The sequence below is a fragment of the Neoarius graeffei genome, chromosome 12 (genome assembly GCF_027579695.1).
Source record: "Neoarius graeffei isolate fNeoGra1 chromosome 12, fNeoGra1.pri, whole genome shotgun sequence".
Taxonomy (NCBI): Eukaryota; Metazoa; Chordata; class Actinopteri; order Siluriformes; family Ariidae; genus Neoarius; species Neoarius graeffei.
The window spans coordinates 30,622,891-30,639,488 of record NC_083580.1 but is presented as its reverse complement, the minus strand read 5'-3'; the positions used below and the strand labels follow the sequence as shown (position 1 = coordinate 30,639,488).

Genomic DNA, 16,598 nt, shown 5'->3' with positions numbered 1-16,598 from the left:
CCAGTTTTCGTCTTGTCTTTTCATCAATTTGGGAGGGATGTCCAGTTCTTGGTAATGTCACTGTTGTCCCATATTTTCTCCACTTCTTTACTATGCTCCATGGTATATCTAATGCCATGGAAATTTTTTTGTACCCTTCTCCTGACTGATACCTTTCAACAATGAGATCCCTTTGATGCTTTGTAAGCTCTCTGCGAACCATGGCTTTTGCTGGAGGATGCAGCTGAGTAAATGTCTGAACTTTATTTGGGGTTAATCAGAGTCATTTTAATTGATAGCAGGTGTGTACCCAAAAAGACTGAATGTTGTAATTAAATCAAAAGGCGCTTCAAAAAAAGTATTGATTTAAGGGTGTGCACACTTATACAACCAGCTTATTGTACGTTTTTATTTTTTATGTTTTCCCCCTAACAGATTTGTTTGTTTTTCAATTGAATTGTACAGGTTATAGGTCACATTAAAGGTGGGGAAAAGTTTTGAAATTATTTATCAAGGTCTCATTTTTTTTTAACATCAGAAAAACCTATCATTTTAACAGGGTGTGTACACTTTTTATAACCACTGTATGTCAAGGGTAAGAAATGCAAACTGCCACACATCTCAAGTCCCACCAAGCAAAATGGGCTTTCTTTTTTCACCATATTTAAATTTTAGCAGTTCCTTGTCCTGGTTCAAAAAGATTGCAAAGCTGACTCCCTTTCTGACTCCCTATTCACCATTCTGCCCAACCAGCTTCAGTATCCTGAAATCTGCTCCAATGGAAAAACCTATGTTCCCTTCAGTTTGCAGGTTAAACTCATCACATTCACAAAACCTCCATCTCCTCCATAACAGGTACTGGTGAGCCAATATGCTCACTGACATATACCAGGTCATATCATCATGCACCATTTGTGCCCAGGACAAGGCCACATACACCTTAACCACAGGAAAATTAGTACCTCTACCAGTCCCATAATGCCTGTGGCAGCGGGGGCGTGGTCAAGCATCGGTCTGTGACAGGAGGGTGGAGCCGGGGAAGGTGAGTGGCAGATTCGCTACACCTGACGGTAATTAACCTGTGTTTTGTGTGTGTTTTCCCAGTAAACCGCTCCCTATTTTAAGAGGCTGAGAGAGAGCAGAGGGAGCGCGACCCGGGAGTGGAGGCTGAGAGTGTGTCTGTGTGCTGCGAGTTCTTTTAGACTGAAAAGTTTATTAATAAAATACGCTGTTACTACCTCCCAAACGTTGTCCTGCCGTCCTCTGTGCTCCACCCACGCATCGTCCGCGCTACAGTGGTGCCGAAACCCGGGAAAAGGTGGAGCACCAGTGCTACAGCTCCATGGAATCCTCCCCGTTCGCGGACTTGGTCCACGCCCTCGCCACGGCTCAGCAGAGCCAGCACCAGGCACTCGTCACGCTCCGAACGGAGCAGGAGCGCCGCTTCGAAGCCCTGGTGCTGGCTCAACAGGAAGATCGAGAGGCGTTCCGGCGGCTCCTCGCGTCGGCGGGGTCCACCAGCGCCCCGGCCGCGGGCCCGTCTCCCCTCACTGTGACCAAGATGGGCCCGCAGGACGACCCCGAGGCTTTCATCACCTTGTTCGAGCAGGTCGCCGAAGCCTCGGGGTGGCCGATGGAGCAGCGCGCGGCGCGCCTCCTCCCCCTCCTGACTGGAGAGGCGCAGCTGGCCGCATTACAGCTCCCCGCCGACCGCCGGCTGGCCTACGCTGACCTTCGCCGGGCCGTCCTCCAGCGCGTGGGGCGCACGCCGGAGCAGCAGCGCCAGCGCTTCCGCGCGCTGCGGATGGAGGAAGCCGGCAGCCCGTTCGCGTTTGGCCAGCAGCTCCGGGACGCCTGCTGGCGGTGGCTGAGGGCCGAAGATCGCGACGCCGAGGGAATCATCGACCAGGTGGCGCTGGAACAGTTCGTTGCCCGCTTACCAGCCGGAACCGCGGAGTGGGTCCAGTGCCACCGCCCGGCGTCGCTGGATCAGGCCGTAGGACTGGCGGAGGATCATCTGGCGGCTGTACCGGCGGCAGGACAACGGATGACATCGTCTTCTGTCTCCTCTTCTCTCTCTCTGTCTTCCCCCCCTCTCTCTCTGTCTTCCCCCCCTCCTCCCGTGTCCCGTCCTCGCCCCATTCCCCCACCACGGAGGCGGGGGCCGGCCCCACCCCAGCCGGCCCGCCGCACCCGTGGTGCCCTCCCGTTTCTCCCTTCTGTGTCTGTCTCTCCCCCCCCTCAGGTGAGTGAGCCCCAGAACACAGTTGCAGAGGGGAGGCCCGGGCCGGTTTGCTGGCGCTGCGGGGAACCGGGCCACCTGCAGCAACAATGTGCAGCGATGGAGGTGGGGGCGGTGGTGCGGATCCCCGACGCGCCAGAGGCTGCCCTCGATCGGGCCGGAGCGTATCGCATACCGGTAAGTGTACAAGGGGCTACATATCAGGCGTTGGTGGATTCAGGCTGCAATCAGACCTCGATCCGCCAAAGCCTGGTGCAAGACGAGGCATTGGGGGGAGCACAAGGGGTGAAGGTGTTGTGTGTGCACGGGGATATTCACAGCTACCCGTTGGTGTCAGTCCACATATATTTTAGAGGGGAAAAATCTATAGTGAAGGCGGCGGTTAATCCTCGCCTTACCCACTCTTTGATCTTGGGGACCGATTGGCCGGGATTTCGGGGTTTAATGGCACGCCTAGTAAAGAGTGGGTCCTGCCGGTTGACGGGGGAGGGTCCCGGTGTCGCTTTGGCTGGAGCGGCGGTCGCAGAGCCGTCTACATCACCTCCGCGACAGGGGGAGGAGCCGCCGGCCCCTCCTCTTTCTATTGGGGAATCCCTCGTGGATTTCCCACTGGAACAATCGCGAGACGAGACTCTGCGACACGCGTTTGACCAAGTGAGAGTAATCGATGGTCAAACGCTCCAGCCGAACGCCACCCCGTCCTTCCCCTATTTTTCCATTTTGAAGGATAGATTATATCGAGTGACGCAGGACACTCAGACGAAAGAGCGAGTCACCCAGTTATTAATTCCAAAGAGCCGCCGGGAATTGGTATTCCAGGCGGCCCACTTTAATCCCATGGCTGGACACCTCGGGCAGGATAAGACACTCGCCCGGATAATGGCCCGATTCTATTGGCCGGGGATTCGCGGCGACGTCCGTAAGTGGTGTACGGCGTGCCGCGAATGCCAGTTAGTAAATCCAGCGGCCATTCCAAAAGCGCCCTTGCGCCCCCTACCATTAATCGAGACCCCGTTCGAAAGAATTGGGATGGATCTCGTTGGGCCATTAGATCGGTCAACACGAGGGTACCGCTTTATATTAGTCCTGGTGGACTATGCAACGCGATACCCGGAAGCGGTGCCTCTTCGCAATATCTCAGCACGCAGTATTGCAGAGGCCCTCTTCCACGTCATCTCCCGGGTTGGAATCCCGAAAGAGATTCTGACTGACCAAGGCACCTCGTTTATGTCACGAACACTGAGCGAACTGTATGGACTACTAGGTATTAAGCCGATCCGCACCAGCGTTTATCACCCACAGACGGACGGTTTAGTTGAACGGTTCAATCGCACCCTCAAGAATATTATTAAAAAATTCGTAAGTGAGGACGCACGTAACTGGGATAAGTGGCTCGAACCCTTGTTGTTTGCAGTGCGAGAGGTCCCCCAAGCCTCCACGGGGTTTTCCCCGTTTGAATTATTATACGGGCGTAAGCCGCGCGGCATCTTAGATGTACTGCGGGAAAATTGGGAGGAGGGACCTTCACAGAGCAAAAACGAAATTCAGTACGTTATGGATCTGCGCGCAAAACTCCACACGCTCACCCACCTAACTCAGGAGAATTTGCGGCAGGCCCAGGAACGGCAAGTCCGCCTGTACAACAAGGGCACGCGCCTTAGAGAGTTCACTCCGGGAGAGAAGGTACTCGTCCTGTTGCCCACATCGAGCTCCAAATTAATCGCCAAGTGGCAAGGACCCTTTGAGGTCACACGGCGAGTCGGGGACGTCGACTACGAGGTTAGGCGAACGGACAGGGAGGGGGCGCTACAGATCTACCACCTCAATCTGCTGAAACTCTGGAATGAGGAGGTCCCCGTGGCGTTGGTGTCGGTAGTTCCGGAGAAGGCGGAGCTGGGGCCGGAGGTCCCCAAAGGGTCATTGGCATCACGTACCTCTCCGGTCCCCTGTGGAGACCACCTCTCCCCGACCCAACTCGCGGAGGTCGCCCAGTTGCAGGCCGAGTTTTCGGATGTGTTCTCGCCCCTGCCCGGTCGCACGAACCTCATAGAACACCACATAGAGACGCCCCCGGGGGTGGTAGTGCGTAGCCGCCCTTATAGACTACCCGAACACAAAAAAAAGGTGGTTCGGGAAGAACTTCAGGCCATGCTCGAAATGGGCATCGTCGAGGAGTCCCACAGTGACTGGAGCAGCCCAGTGGTCTTGGTTCCCAAGGCCGACGGGTCGGTCCGGTTCTGTGTGGACTATAGAAAAGTCAACGCGGTGTCTAAATTCGACGCATACCCAATGCCTCGTATTGATGAGCTGCTCGATCGACTAGGCACGGCTCGCTTTTACTCGACACTGGATTTGACGAAGGGATATTGGCAGATCCCCTTGACTCCATTATCCCGAGAGAAAACGGCCTTTTCCACACCGTTCGGCTTACACCAGTTCGTCACACTTCCGTTTGGGCTGTTTGGGGCGCCCGCTACGTTTCAGCGGCTGATGGACCGAGTCCTCCGGCCGCACGCCACCTATGCGGCCGCGTACCTAGACGACATCATCATTTATAGCAATGACTGGCAGCGGCACCTGCAACACCTGAGGGCCGTCCTTAGGTCGCTGAGGCGAGCGGGGCTCACAGCCAACCCGAAGAAGTGTGCGATTGGGCGGGTGGAAGTACGGTATCTGGGCTTCCACTTGGGCAACGGGCAGGTGCGTCCCCAAATTAATAAGACTGCAGCGATTGCGGCCTGCCCGAGGCCCAAGACCAAAAAGGGGGTGAGACAGTTCCTGGGGCTGGCTGGCTACTATCGTAGGTTTATACCTAATTATTCGGACGTCACCAGCCCGCTGACTGACCTCACTAAAAAGGGGGCACCAGATCCGGTCCAGTGGACGGAGCAGTGCCAGCGGGCTTTCTCTGAGGTAAAGGCTGCACTGTGTGGGGGGCCACTCTTACACTCCCCTGACTTCTCTCTCCCTTTTTTGTTGCAGACGGATGCGTCGGACAGAGGGCTGGGGGCCGTTTTGTCCCAGCAGGTGGAGGGGGAGGACCGCCCAGTCCTATACATCAGCCGCAAGCTGTCAGTGCGTGAGGGGCGCTACAGCACCATTGAGAAGGAGTGCCTGGCGATCAAGTGGGCGGTCCTCGCCCTCCGTTACTACCTGCTGGGGCGCTCTTTCACCCTCTGTTCGGACCACGCGCCCCTCCAGTGGCTCCACCGCATGAAGGATGCCAACGCGCGGATCACCCATTGGTATCTGGCACTCCAACCCTTCAACTTCAAGGTGGTCCACAGGCCGGGGGCGCAGATGGTCGTGGCGGACTTCCTCTCCCGTCAAGGGGGGGGGGAGTCGGCTGCGGGCCGGACGGGCGCCCGGCCTGAGTCGGGCGGTGGGGGTATGTGGCAGCGGGGGCGTGGTCAAGCATCGGTCTGTGACAGGAGGGTGGAGCCGGGGAAGGTGAGTGGCAGATTCGCTACACCTGACGGTAATTAACCTGTGTTTTGTGTGTGTTTTCCCAGTAAACCGCTCCCTATTTTAAGAGGCTGAGAGAGAGCAGAGGGAGCGCGACCCGGGAGTGGAGGCTGAGAGTGTGTCTGTGTGCTGCGAGTTCTTTTAGACTGAAAAGTTTATTAATAAAATACGCTGTTACTACCTCCCAAACGTTGTCCTGCCGTCCTCTGTGCTCCACCCACGCATCGTCCGCGCTACAATGCCCATCTTCACACTTTGCTCTAGATTTCAAAACAGATGTACTGGTATCCCAAGGAAAGACAGCAATCGTGGTGATAATAAGCTATCTAAAGCCTTTAAAATTGCTGAGCTATTGTTTCACCATATGTTCAGATACTTTGGGTCACCAGAGGGCATCATGAGTGACTGAGGAGGACAATTCACACCCCATGTTTGGAAGAGCTTTATAGAAATGCTAGGAATTGCAATTAGCCTCATTTCTGGCTATGGTCCACAAGCTAATGGTCAAATGGAGTGAACTAACCAAGAAATTGGCAGGTTCCTATGATCCTTTTGTGCCAATATCCAGAGGAGTGGGTTCACTTCCTGGCACAGGTGGAATATGCACAGAACTCACTGAGGTACTGTACTTTGCCACCCAACTCCCTCCCTCCCAGTGTGTACTTGGCTACCAACCTCCCTTGTTCCCATGGAGTGTTAAACCCACCGATTCTCCAGCAATGGACAAGTGGTTCAGGTGAAGAAGCCTTTATTTGTCACATGTACACTTAAGCACAGACTTAACTACACAGTGAAATTCATTCTCTGCATTTAACCCATCTGAAGCAGTGAAGACATACATGCACAGAAAAGTGAGCAATGAGCACATATACCTACCCAGAGCAGTGGGCAGCTATGCTACAGAGCCTGGGGAACAGTTGGGGGTTAGCTGCCTTGCTCAAGGGCACAACCTCAGGCCATGGCTGCCCCATGTTAACCTAACTGCATGTCTTTGAACTGTGGGGGAAACCGGAGCACCCAGAGGAAACCCACACAGAGGAGAACATGCAAACTTCACACAGAAAGGCCCTTGTCAGCCATTGGGCTCAAACCCAGAACCTTCTTGCCGTGAGGTAATGGTGCTAACTACCACACCACCATGCCACCCCGAGGTGGCATGAACAGGTGTGTAAAACCACTCACCAGCATCTGGAACAAGTGGCGCATAACAACAAAGAGTTCACTGACAAACATCAGACAGAAACTAGGTATCAACCAGGAGATTGAGTCCAGCTTTCCACCAGTGACATCCAGGTCCAATGCACATAGTTTATTCTTGAGGGCATACTATTGAGATCCCATATCTGCAGCAGGAAAACAGCAAGCTGCCAAGAGGTTAAACTTGATTGATCTTTCAATCTTTGTTCTGATCTTTCAACCAGTCCACATGTGAAAATCTATAAATAGATTTAAGTGGTCTATACACAGGACTGGTTCAGGCTCCCACTACAAAATTTTTTAGCTTTGTTCCACAATTCAAGCAGAGGCTTTCTGCTTTTATTCTTTCCAGGAGGCTTCATCAAATTACAATAGTGGTGTAGATTTTTGAAACCAATGTTTTGAAGAATAAATTGCACTACTTAAAACATTTGACAAATAACTGATAAAATATTGTACTAAAATATAATTACAGTATTTCCCTGTATTGAAGCACATTACTGTTATTAATTGTCCAACACTATCTGTTTGGAGAACCCTCACCCTGCGGCCCAGTATCTGGTTGATAGCTGCACTCTCCTTCAAGGTGCATTCTGCAATGACTTTTGCCCTCATCTCCTTCATATAGAGCATAAAGGCATTCAGAGGCTTCTTGATGACTGGCTTCTTTGGCTCTCTCTCCCTCTTTGATTCTGGATGAGGCTTACTGCAATGCAGAAGGAAAATTTTCAAGTTTCATTTGTTAAACATTTCAATGTCTTTCAAATCCTAAAGAAATCCCATATTATTTAATTTAATCAAATCCATATAATTATGAAACATTAATAACATAATTCTAAAAACATTAGGCAGTTATGAAATTGTAATACTTTCAGCACATAAAAAATCCTCATCTGTAGTTTCCTTAAAGGTGCAGTAGTCCATTTTTTTTTTCTTATGAGTCAGAATTATGTGGAACATGATTAAAAACTGCAGCTAATGATGTTGACTAGCCAATACCAGTAGTGGTGGTCAGCTTATTGAATGGCCAAATGGGCAAAGCCACAGGTCAGAGTAAATTGCTAACACCAAGAGACAAAGTACAAACCCCAGTTCCAGAAAAGCTGGGATATTTTCCAAAATGCAATAAAAACAAAAATCTGTGATTTAATTCACATGAACCTTTATTTAACTGACAAATGTACAAAGAAAATATTTTCAATAGTTTTACTGACCAACCTAATTGTATTTTGTAAATATAAACAAAGTGAGAATTTGATGCCTGCAACACACTCAAAAAAAAAAAAGTTGGGACAGTGGCATTATTACCATTGGGTTACATCACCTTTCCTTTTAATAACCCATTTAATCATATGGGAACTGAGCATACTAATTGCTGTAGTTTTGCAATTGGAATTTTTGTCCATTCTTGCTTGATACAACTCTTCAGCTGCTCAACATACTGTAAAAATGAAAATGTTGAGAAAACTCAAATTATCAAGGCAACATGCTGCAAGAGATTGAGTTTTCTCAACATTTGACAACTGTTATTGATTTTGTAATGTTTTCAAGGTTAGCCAAGAGTTCTGCCAAATGAATCTTCTTGTTCATCTAATTATAATATTCTTGTGAGGCTAACAATGAAATTTAACAATGAAAATGTTTGTTGTTGCAATTGTATTGAAGGAACACTCAACAAATAAAATTAATATATAAATAAAATTAAGAACACCCAACTGAAAGTTAGCTGAAGCCCTGTTTATGAACATGAGGAATAACCTGTAAAGACTGAGGTAAGTCTTGCCTCAAGTACAACATACAAAAATGTGTTGACTGAATATACTGAAAAAGGACCTCAACCACTTCACAAACATTATAAAATGTTGTCCTCGGCAAAAAGCTACAACTTGGTTGTTATGAACTTCAGGCCATGAGGTCTTCTGTCCATAAAATGCAAAACAATCTCCTGCTCACACAAATTAGGAGATGCGCAGGGTTTCCCTCAAGGGGCTAACAAAGCCAACTGCAACTCAAAAATCCTTGTTATAGTATTTTGAAAATACTTGTTCAGACAACAATAACGAGAAGTTTGCTGGAGAGACAAATCTTTGTTAGTTGCAAATAACCAAGCTTTATTTCTGAGTCAGATCAATGTGAAACTTTTATGAGATCAATAATTACTAGTTATCATTTTTACAGTGCAGTCCGTGGTTGCCATTGTCTGATTCTCCTCTTCACAATGTGCCATACATGCTCAAAAGAAGACAGATCTGGACTAGCAGCAGGCCAGTCAAGCACAAGCACTCTGTGTCTACAAAGCCACACTGTTGTAGCCCATGCAGAAAGAGACCTGGCATTGTCCTACTGAAATAAGCATGGACTTCCCGGGAAAAGAAGTCACTTTGATGGCAACAAATGTCTCTCTAAAATTCCAATATATGCCTCCGCATCAATGGTACATTCACAAATCTGCAATTTACCCATACCTTGGGCACTGATGCACTCCCATACCATCACAGATGACAGTTCCTGCACCTTTCTCTGATAACTAACTGGATGGTCATGTTCATCTTTGGCACGGATAACTCGACGTCCGGTTTTCCCAAAAACAAGCTGAAATGTGGACTCATCTGACCACAGTACACATTTCCATTGTCTTGCAGTGCATATGAGATGAGATCAGGTTCAGAGAAATCAACAATGTTTCTTCACTGAATTAATGAATAGCTTCCTCCTAGCGTAATACAGTTTCGGGTTCAATTTCTGGATGCAGCGGTGGACTGTGTTAAGTGACAACGATTTTCTGAAGTACTCCTGAGTCCATGTGGCTACATTTGTCACATTGGTTCCGCCTGAGGGCTTGAAGGTCACACACATTCGATGGTAGCTTCTGACCTTGCCCCTTACGCACTGAAATGTCTCTGAATTCCTTGAATCTTTTCACAATTTTATGTGCTGTAGATTTTGAAAGACTTAAATTCTCTGCAATCTTGCACTGAGAAATGTTCTTTTTGGATTTACTAACAATGCTCTCACAAATTTTGGCACAAAGGGGAGAGCCACGACCCATCCTTGCTTGCAAAGACTGAGCCTTTGGTGCATGCTCCTTTTGTACCTAATCATGATACTCTCACTTGCTACCAATTAACCTGCCTATTGTGGAATATCCCAGAATGGTGTTACTTGAATATCAGACAAGCATTTCAGTTTTACTTTGCCTCTGTGGCAACTTTTTTCTTTTCTTTTTTTTAAGTGTTGCTGGCATCAAATTCTAACTTTGTTTATATTTACAAAATACAATTAAGTTGGTCAGTAAAACTATTGAAAATATTTTCTTTGTACTTTTGTCAGTTAAATAAAGGTTTGTATGAATTAAAAAATCACAGATTTTTGTTTTTATTGCATTTTGGGAAATATCCCAACTTTTCTAACTTTTCTGGAAATGGGAGTTTTAGTTTAATGCCTGCACTGACTGTCTATGAAGAGCAACTGGGTAAAAAGATTAGACAATTAATATAATTTATCATCTATATCTAAATTTAAAAAAAAGTAAGACAATACCTTTAATAAATGGCCTAATTCATCACTTGAAAGTGAAGTGGTAATGCTAACTCTAAATGAACTCTTCTGGCTACCATATTCTTGACAGTGGTTATCATACTCCTTGACATCCACCACCATATAATGGGTGGTGGATGTCAAGGAGTAAAAACACATTCAAATGTTGTAGGCCTACATAAGAACCAGAGGCCTAATTTAAAACAATGCACCTTTAAAGTTTTTTTGTTTTGTTTTTTACACATACATGTCAAACTGGTCATGCTCCTGCCTGCCTGAAGAGGGCACTATAGCAGGGTGTGGGATTCCTGTTGGGTGCATTCCAGATGGCCCCATAATAAGCGAGTGAGAGAACCTTCATAAACACAGGAACATCAAAGTTATTTCCTTTATCACAAAGACACAAACATCCAACCTATTTCATGAAGCTACTAAGCTAAATTTATGAAATTAACAACTTAAATACAATGATAAGATAACTATAGCTGTAAACTGCAACCAGCTAATTGGCAGTAACTTACCTGAAGCCCCCTTGTATAGTTGCGATCAAAGACACAACTAGCAACAGTGCAAAACTTTATTAGTTTAACCTATATGGTGTTTTAAAATGCTTTAAAAAAATAATGTCTAATAAAATTAATTTAAAACTAAGGAGAAACACAGTGACCTGAGCATGCAGGGAAACCACACACATTAGCACTGAACATGCAGGAAAACCACACACCTTCTTTTGACACATGAAAAAAAAAACAGAATGCTCTGCAACTAATACAGGTACTTGTGTGCAAGTTATTTTTGCACAGAAGTGAAATGTTCACTGTATTTCTTTTTTTCTACTTTGTGTAATGCAACAGAAAATGGGTGAAAGTGTCATTTCCACCATCAGGCATTCCAGCACCTGCTCATTCATGCAATTATCCACTCAGCAATTATGTGGTAGCAGTACAATGCATAAAATTTTTCAGCTATGAAGCTTTTTTGTTACATTTCTGAATTGAAATTCTATATAATTGAAATTCTCTTCATATACCTACAGCAATGAACAAATCAAATGCTCTGACAAAAAACAAAATCTGTCATCTGTAGCAGATGCCTTGTGGAAGACTCCAGTCATTTCATTCAAAGACTCCAATCATTTAATTTGTCCAATCATTCATTCAGTCTGAAAAAAAATCATTGGATGGTTGACCTGCCAAACTGCATGTACTCTACCCATGCACTCACTGTACATGACTGGAGTCTTCCACCAGACTATGCAGACAAATTGCAGACATATTGCTAAAGCTAGCGAGCTAGTCGACAGCTGTGAGTATGAACAATAGCCATGTTTATTGTTTACATTCATTACGATAACATTAGGTAATTTCTTACATGTGAATGGGACATGAGGTAGTTGAATATGACAATGCTGCACTACACTCCTCTCCCCAACACTGTCTCTCATGGACTCATCCTCCAGCAGTAGGCAGGCAGTGCGCATTCATGTGCTTTGGAAGAGTGGCTTTGGAGGGAGGCCTGAAGGGAGGGGGGTGGGATTTTTCAGTTGGATACTTTCAAAATCTAGCATACTCTTACTGGTTTCTCCAACATTGCCTACCCTAGCTTTAATGTTCACAGAACATGTCAGACCTCAGAAAATGGATCTCAATGGCTTTGACTGTCATATGGCTGATTGTAATATGACAAGAGGCAGGTAATTCATGTGGGGAAACCTTAGTTTTCAGGCTAATACAGTATCTAGTTATGCCAAAGGTTGTAGCCCCATCATGACAAGATGTACAATAGCTGCCATGTATGTTTTTGTGTGTCATACAATATTACAGTTTTGTTTTGCCATATCTGGTTTTGTATGAACAGTAACAAATCTGTGTGAGGGAAATCTAACCAAACAGATGAGATACAAAGTTTAAAGGCTATACATATATAAATACATATATAAATACAGTACAGTATTATTCATTGATTAGTGACCCCAAACCTGCACTGCAACACTTACAACATTACGGTCAGAAGTTTGCATACATTCATCATGGACATGAATGTCATGGCAATACTGAGCTTTCAGTGATTTCTTTGAACTGTTCTTTTTCTGGGGACAAATGGTTGTATAACATACATTAAATAGAAGAAGAAAAATACAATAATTTGGTGAAAATTTATTGGGTTTTTTTCTGAAATCAAGATAGGGTCAAAATTAAACATCTCATCTCATTATCTCTAGCCGCTTTATCCTTCTACAGGGTCGCAGGCAAGCTGGAGCCTATCCCAGCTGACTACGGGCGAAAGGCGGGGTACACCCTGGACAAGTCGCCAGGTCATCACAGGGCTGACACATAGACACAGACAACCATTCACACTCACATTCACACCTACGGTCAATTTAGAGTCACCAGTTAACCTAACCTGCATGTCTTTGGACTGTGGGGGAAACCGGAGCACCCGGAGGAAACCCACGCGGACACGGGGAGAACATGCAAACTCCACACAGAAAGGCCCTCGCCGGCCCCGGGGCTCGAACCCAGGACCTTCTTGCTGTGAGGCGACAGCGCTAACCACTACACCACCGTGCCGCCAAAATTAAACATACAGGGTCAAATACATACTCCCACTTAGATTATCAATTCAGTGGTGCAGAAAGTTACAAAATGTCTTTGCCATGACCATGATTGACTATAGTTGATAGTGTCTCTGTGCCAACATACAAAAGATTTGTTTAACAAACACAAGTTATTGGGAGGTGTAGCCAGGGTACATTTATAGTCCCCTCTTAAAGTATTGGAATGGCAAGATGATTTTTTTTTTTTTTTTTTGCTGCTATACACTGAAGACATTTAGGTTTGAGATCAGAAGATGACTATGAGATAATAGGTCAAAATTTCAGCTTTCATTTTCTCAGAGGTTCTCAACTGCTTTTGCTTCAGAACCCACATTTTATGTTGGACATCAAGTCATGACCCAAAACTACACTTAAGTTGTTTATCATATGTTGTTTATCAAAGTTGTTTAGCTTAAGTTGTTTATCAATGAAGAAATGCATAATAATTTTGCATAATAATGTTGTTAATGCTAATAATAATTAGCCATTGAATAGGGCTAATAAAGTTGGATATTAATAATCATTTACTATCTCAGATAACAGGAAATAAATCAATGTATGTATTGAGTTCTTAAGGCTGTACCTCATAAATACAGTTGTGGTCAGAAGTTTACATACAGTGACATGAATGTCATCTTGGATATGAATGTCATGGCAATATTTGGGCTTTCAGTAATTTCTTTGAACTGTTCTTTTTTTGTGGCAGAATGATTGCACAGCATACATCTTTAGGCCACACCAATTCGATTAGTTGGTTCTCGGAATCACCGCTTGAAGAAAATGCAAAATGAAAAAAAAAATCGAAATCAACTGCAGGTTGAGGTCACGTGACGTCGAAAACCAATCAAATCGCCCCTTTCACTTTAGATAAAGACTTGTGGAAGAAACATGGCTGTGGAGGGGAATCCTGCAAAGCCTGTTTGTGATTGTTAGGATATTCAGCGAACAGAAGCGTAAAATCGTTGACAGGTGTGTCGAAATTCAAGAGGGGGAAAACTTTGCACAGTTGTACTCAAGATGCCATGAGATTGTTACCCTGCGATGTGCCAACTTGGACTACAACTCTGTGGAGGTGGGTTTGATTTATATATTTCATTGATTGATGTGAGGGGCAAACAAAAAATCATTCGAAGTATTTAGCCATCAGAAGTAGCCTACTCCTGGTCAAATCTTTTTTTCTGTGCATTGTAGATGTTCAATTGACTGTAATTCAATCGTTTATTTACCCTATCTGTTTACTGGTTTGCCTGATAAAAGACGTGCAGCCAGAGCTAGCCCTTAATGCATATGGGTGGAAATAAGATAAGCTATTAAAAGAGCCATATGAAATGTGTAACAATAATGTACTGTCTTTGTTTTGTTTCTCTATTATGAAAGCCCTCTATTTCCACTGCTAATTTTACCATCAGAGCATTTTTTAAATTTTATTTTTATTTCGCGCGCTCGCTTCATATTTTTCCTGAAAAAATCCGAGAACCAACTAATGGCCAGTGTGGCCTTAATAAAAAAAAAAAAAAAACACTAGAATTTGGTACACAAGTTTTAAGTTTGGGTTTTCTGAAATCAACACAGGGTCAAAATTATACATACAGGGTCAAAAATTTACATATGCTCACTTAGATTATTAATTCAGGGGTGCTAAAACTTCCAAAATATCTTTTATCGTACCAAGGCCAAGGTCTCTTAACTTCCTGTTAGTGATCATGATTGACTATAGCTGGTAGCTTCTCTGTGCCTTCATAAAAAGGGTTTGTTTACAGCACTCATTGGATTGACCAATACACAATACAATGGGAAAGTCCAAGGAGCTCAGTGCAAATTTGAGAAAAAGCCTTCTGGAGGACAGCTGTATGGTCAGATGAAACAAAGATTGAGTTGTTTGGCCACAATGACCATGTACAGAGGGACACTGTACCAACTGGTAGTGGTGGTAAGATCATCATTTTCTGGGGCTGTTTTGCCATCAGTGGAACTGATTGATTGCACAAAGTGGATGGAATAATGAAGAAGGAGGACTACCTCAGAATTCTTCAGCATAAACCATCAGAAACTTGAACACAACTTGGGACTTTCAACAGGACAATGAACCCAAACATGCATCAGAGCTGGTTGTGGAGGATAAAGCAGGCAAATATTAAGCTTAAAACAAGTCCTGACTTCCACCCTGTTGAAAATATATAGACCATGCTTATAAGTCGAGTCCATACCAAGAAAAAAAATTAATTGAACTCTACCAATTCTACCATAAAATATCCAACCAGAATTCTGCCAGAAGCTTGTTCATGGTAAACAAAAATATTTGGTCAAGGTGAATTTTGCAAAGAGACATTTTACCCAAATATTAGGTGTGCTGTATGTATATTTTTGAACCTGTGTTGATTTCAGAAAACCCAAAGAAAATTAAAACTTGTGTACCACATTCTAGTTTTTTTTAATTAAAGATGTATGCTGTACATTCTGCCGCAGAAAAAGAACAGTTCAAAGAAATTACTGAAAGCCATGACTTATTGTCATGACAATTCATATCCAAGATGACATTCACATCACTGTATGTAAACTTCTGACCACAACTGTATTTACAATGGAAAATATCAGTTTATTAAATGCATTGCATGCTTAATCAAGTGCAAAATTATTCACATGGCATTAATATGAAAGTGGGTCACTATATAAATGTATACACATAATCTGGAGTGTGATTTATCTAGCCTAACCAATAAAACAAACATCGATCCAAATACTGAATGACAAATTGTACACCAATATGAAATGTGTACTACTATTAAGTGCATAGATATAATAATGAGAATGAACTGCAGCTAACAAGAACAGAGCTGAACTCATTGCCTGGGCAAATGAATGAGAAACTTGGGGATGTGATTTCATTTTGATAAGTGTCTCAAAATCAGGATGGCATGATTGGATTCATCTGTTAATTTGTCTAGTTTGGGTGCATAATAGTCACTTGCCTTAATGCTTATTACCTTCCGTTGCTTTATGACCTCAGACATAGGCTATCTTGTATTCTCCTTTGTACGGCGTCATTGGAGATCAGGATTTTTTCAACTGATTTACAGCAGATTTCTGCCCAAGATCTTTCTGGTCATGTGGACACCAGCGGGTAAAACAAACTTTTCTGCAATTGCATGGGCCTTTTTTGCATTTTGAAATGTGATGAGTGTGTTTGAATGATGCATGAAGTGATTGCTCTTGAACAGTGCACACATTTTTGATCATTTTTAAGATCTGTCCAGATCCCAGTGCTTTCTTTTGAAAAAAAGCCAACAGGCTTGTCTTTATGGCTTGAGTGTTTTGTCTCGAAGTACTTTATTAATTTTTATGGCTTCATGCTTTCCACAGCCTATAACTCACCACACACTGTGGGCTGCACAAACCATGCTTGTCATATTTTCATTAACCTTGCATAGTTGTTGTTTCCCCCCGAGCCTTCTACAGGAAGAAGCAATTTTACTCCATTCATCAATGTTACAGGACACATCTTAAAAATGATCAACTGGTTACAGGTAAATTGACAGAATTTTATTGGATGCACAGCATGATGTGATTTCGCTGGCTATGGTA

The 16,598-nt window shown here is 44.6% G+C and overlaps 1 protein-coding gene across 7 annotated transcripts in view; it reads right to left on the bottom strand.

The window, feature by feature from the left end:
• tcf7 (transcription factor 7) overlaps window positions 1-16,598 on the bottom strand; it is a 346,414-nt gene that overhangs the window by 129,477 nt on the left and 200,339 nt on the right. For all 7 annotated transcript variants that reach the window (XM_060935781.1, XM_060935779.1, XM_060935777.1 and 4 more), the window contains 2 exons: window positions 10,668-10,775; window positions 7,427-7,589 (listed from right to left, as the gene is read on the bottom strand). In XM_060935781.1, coding sequence (XP_060791764.1) covers window positions 7,427-7,589; window positions 10,668-10,775 — 271 coding nt within the window. The remainder of the gene's footprint in view (window positions 1-7,426; window positions 7,590-10,667; window positions 10,776-16,598) is intronic.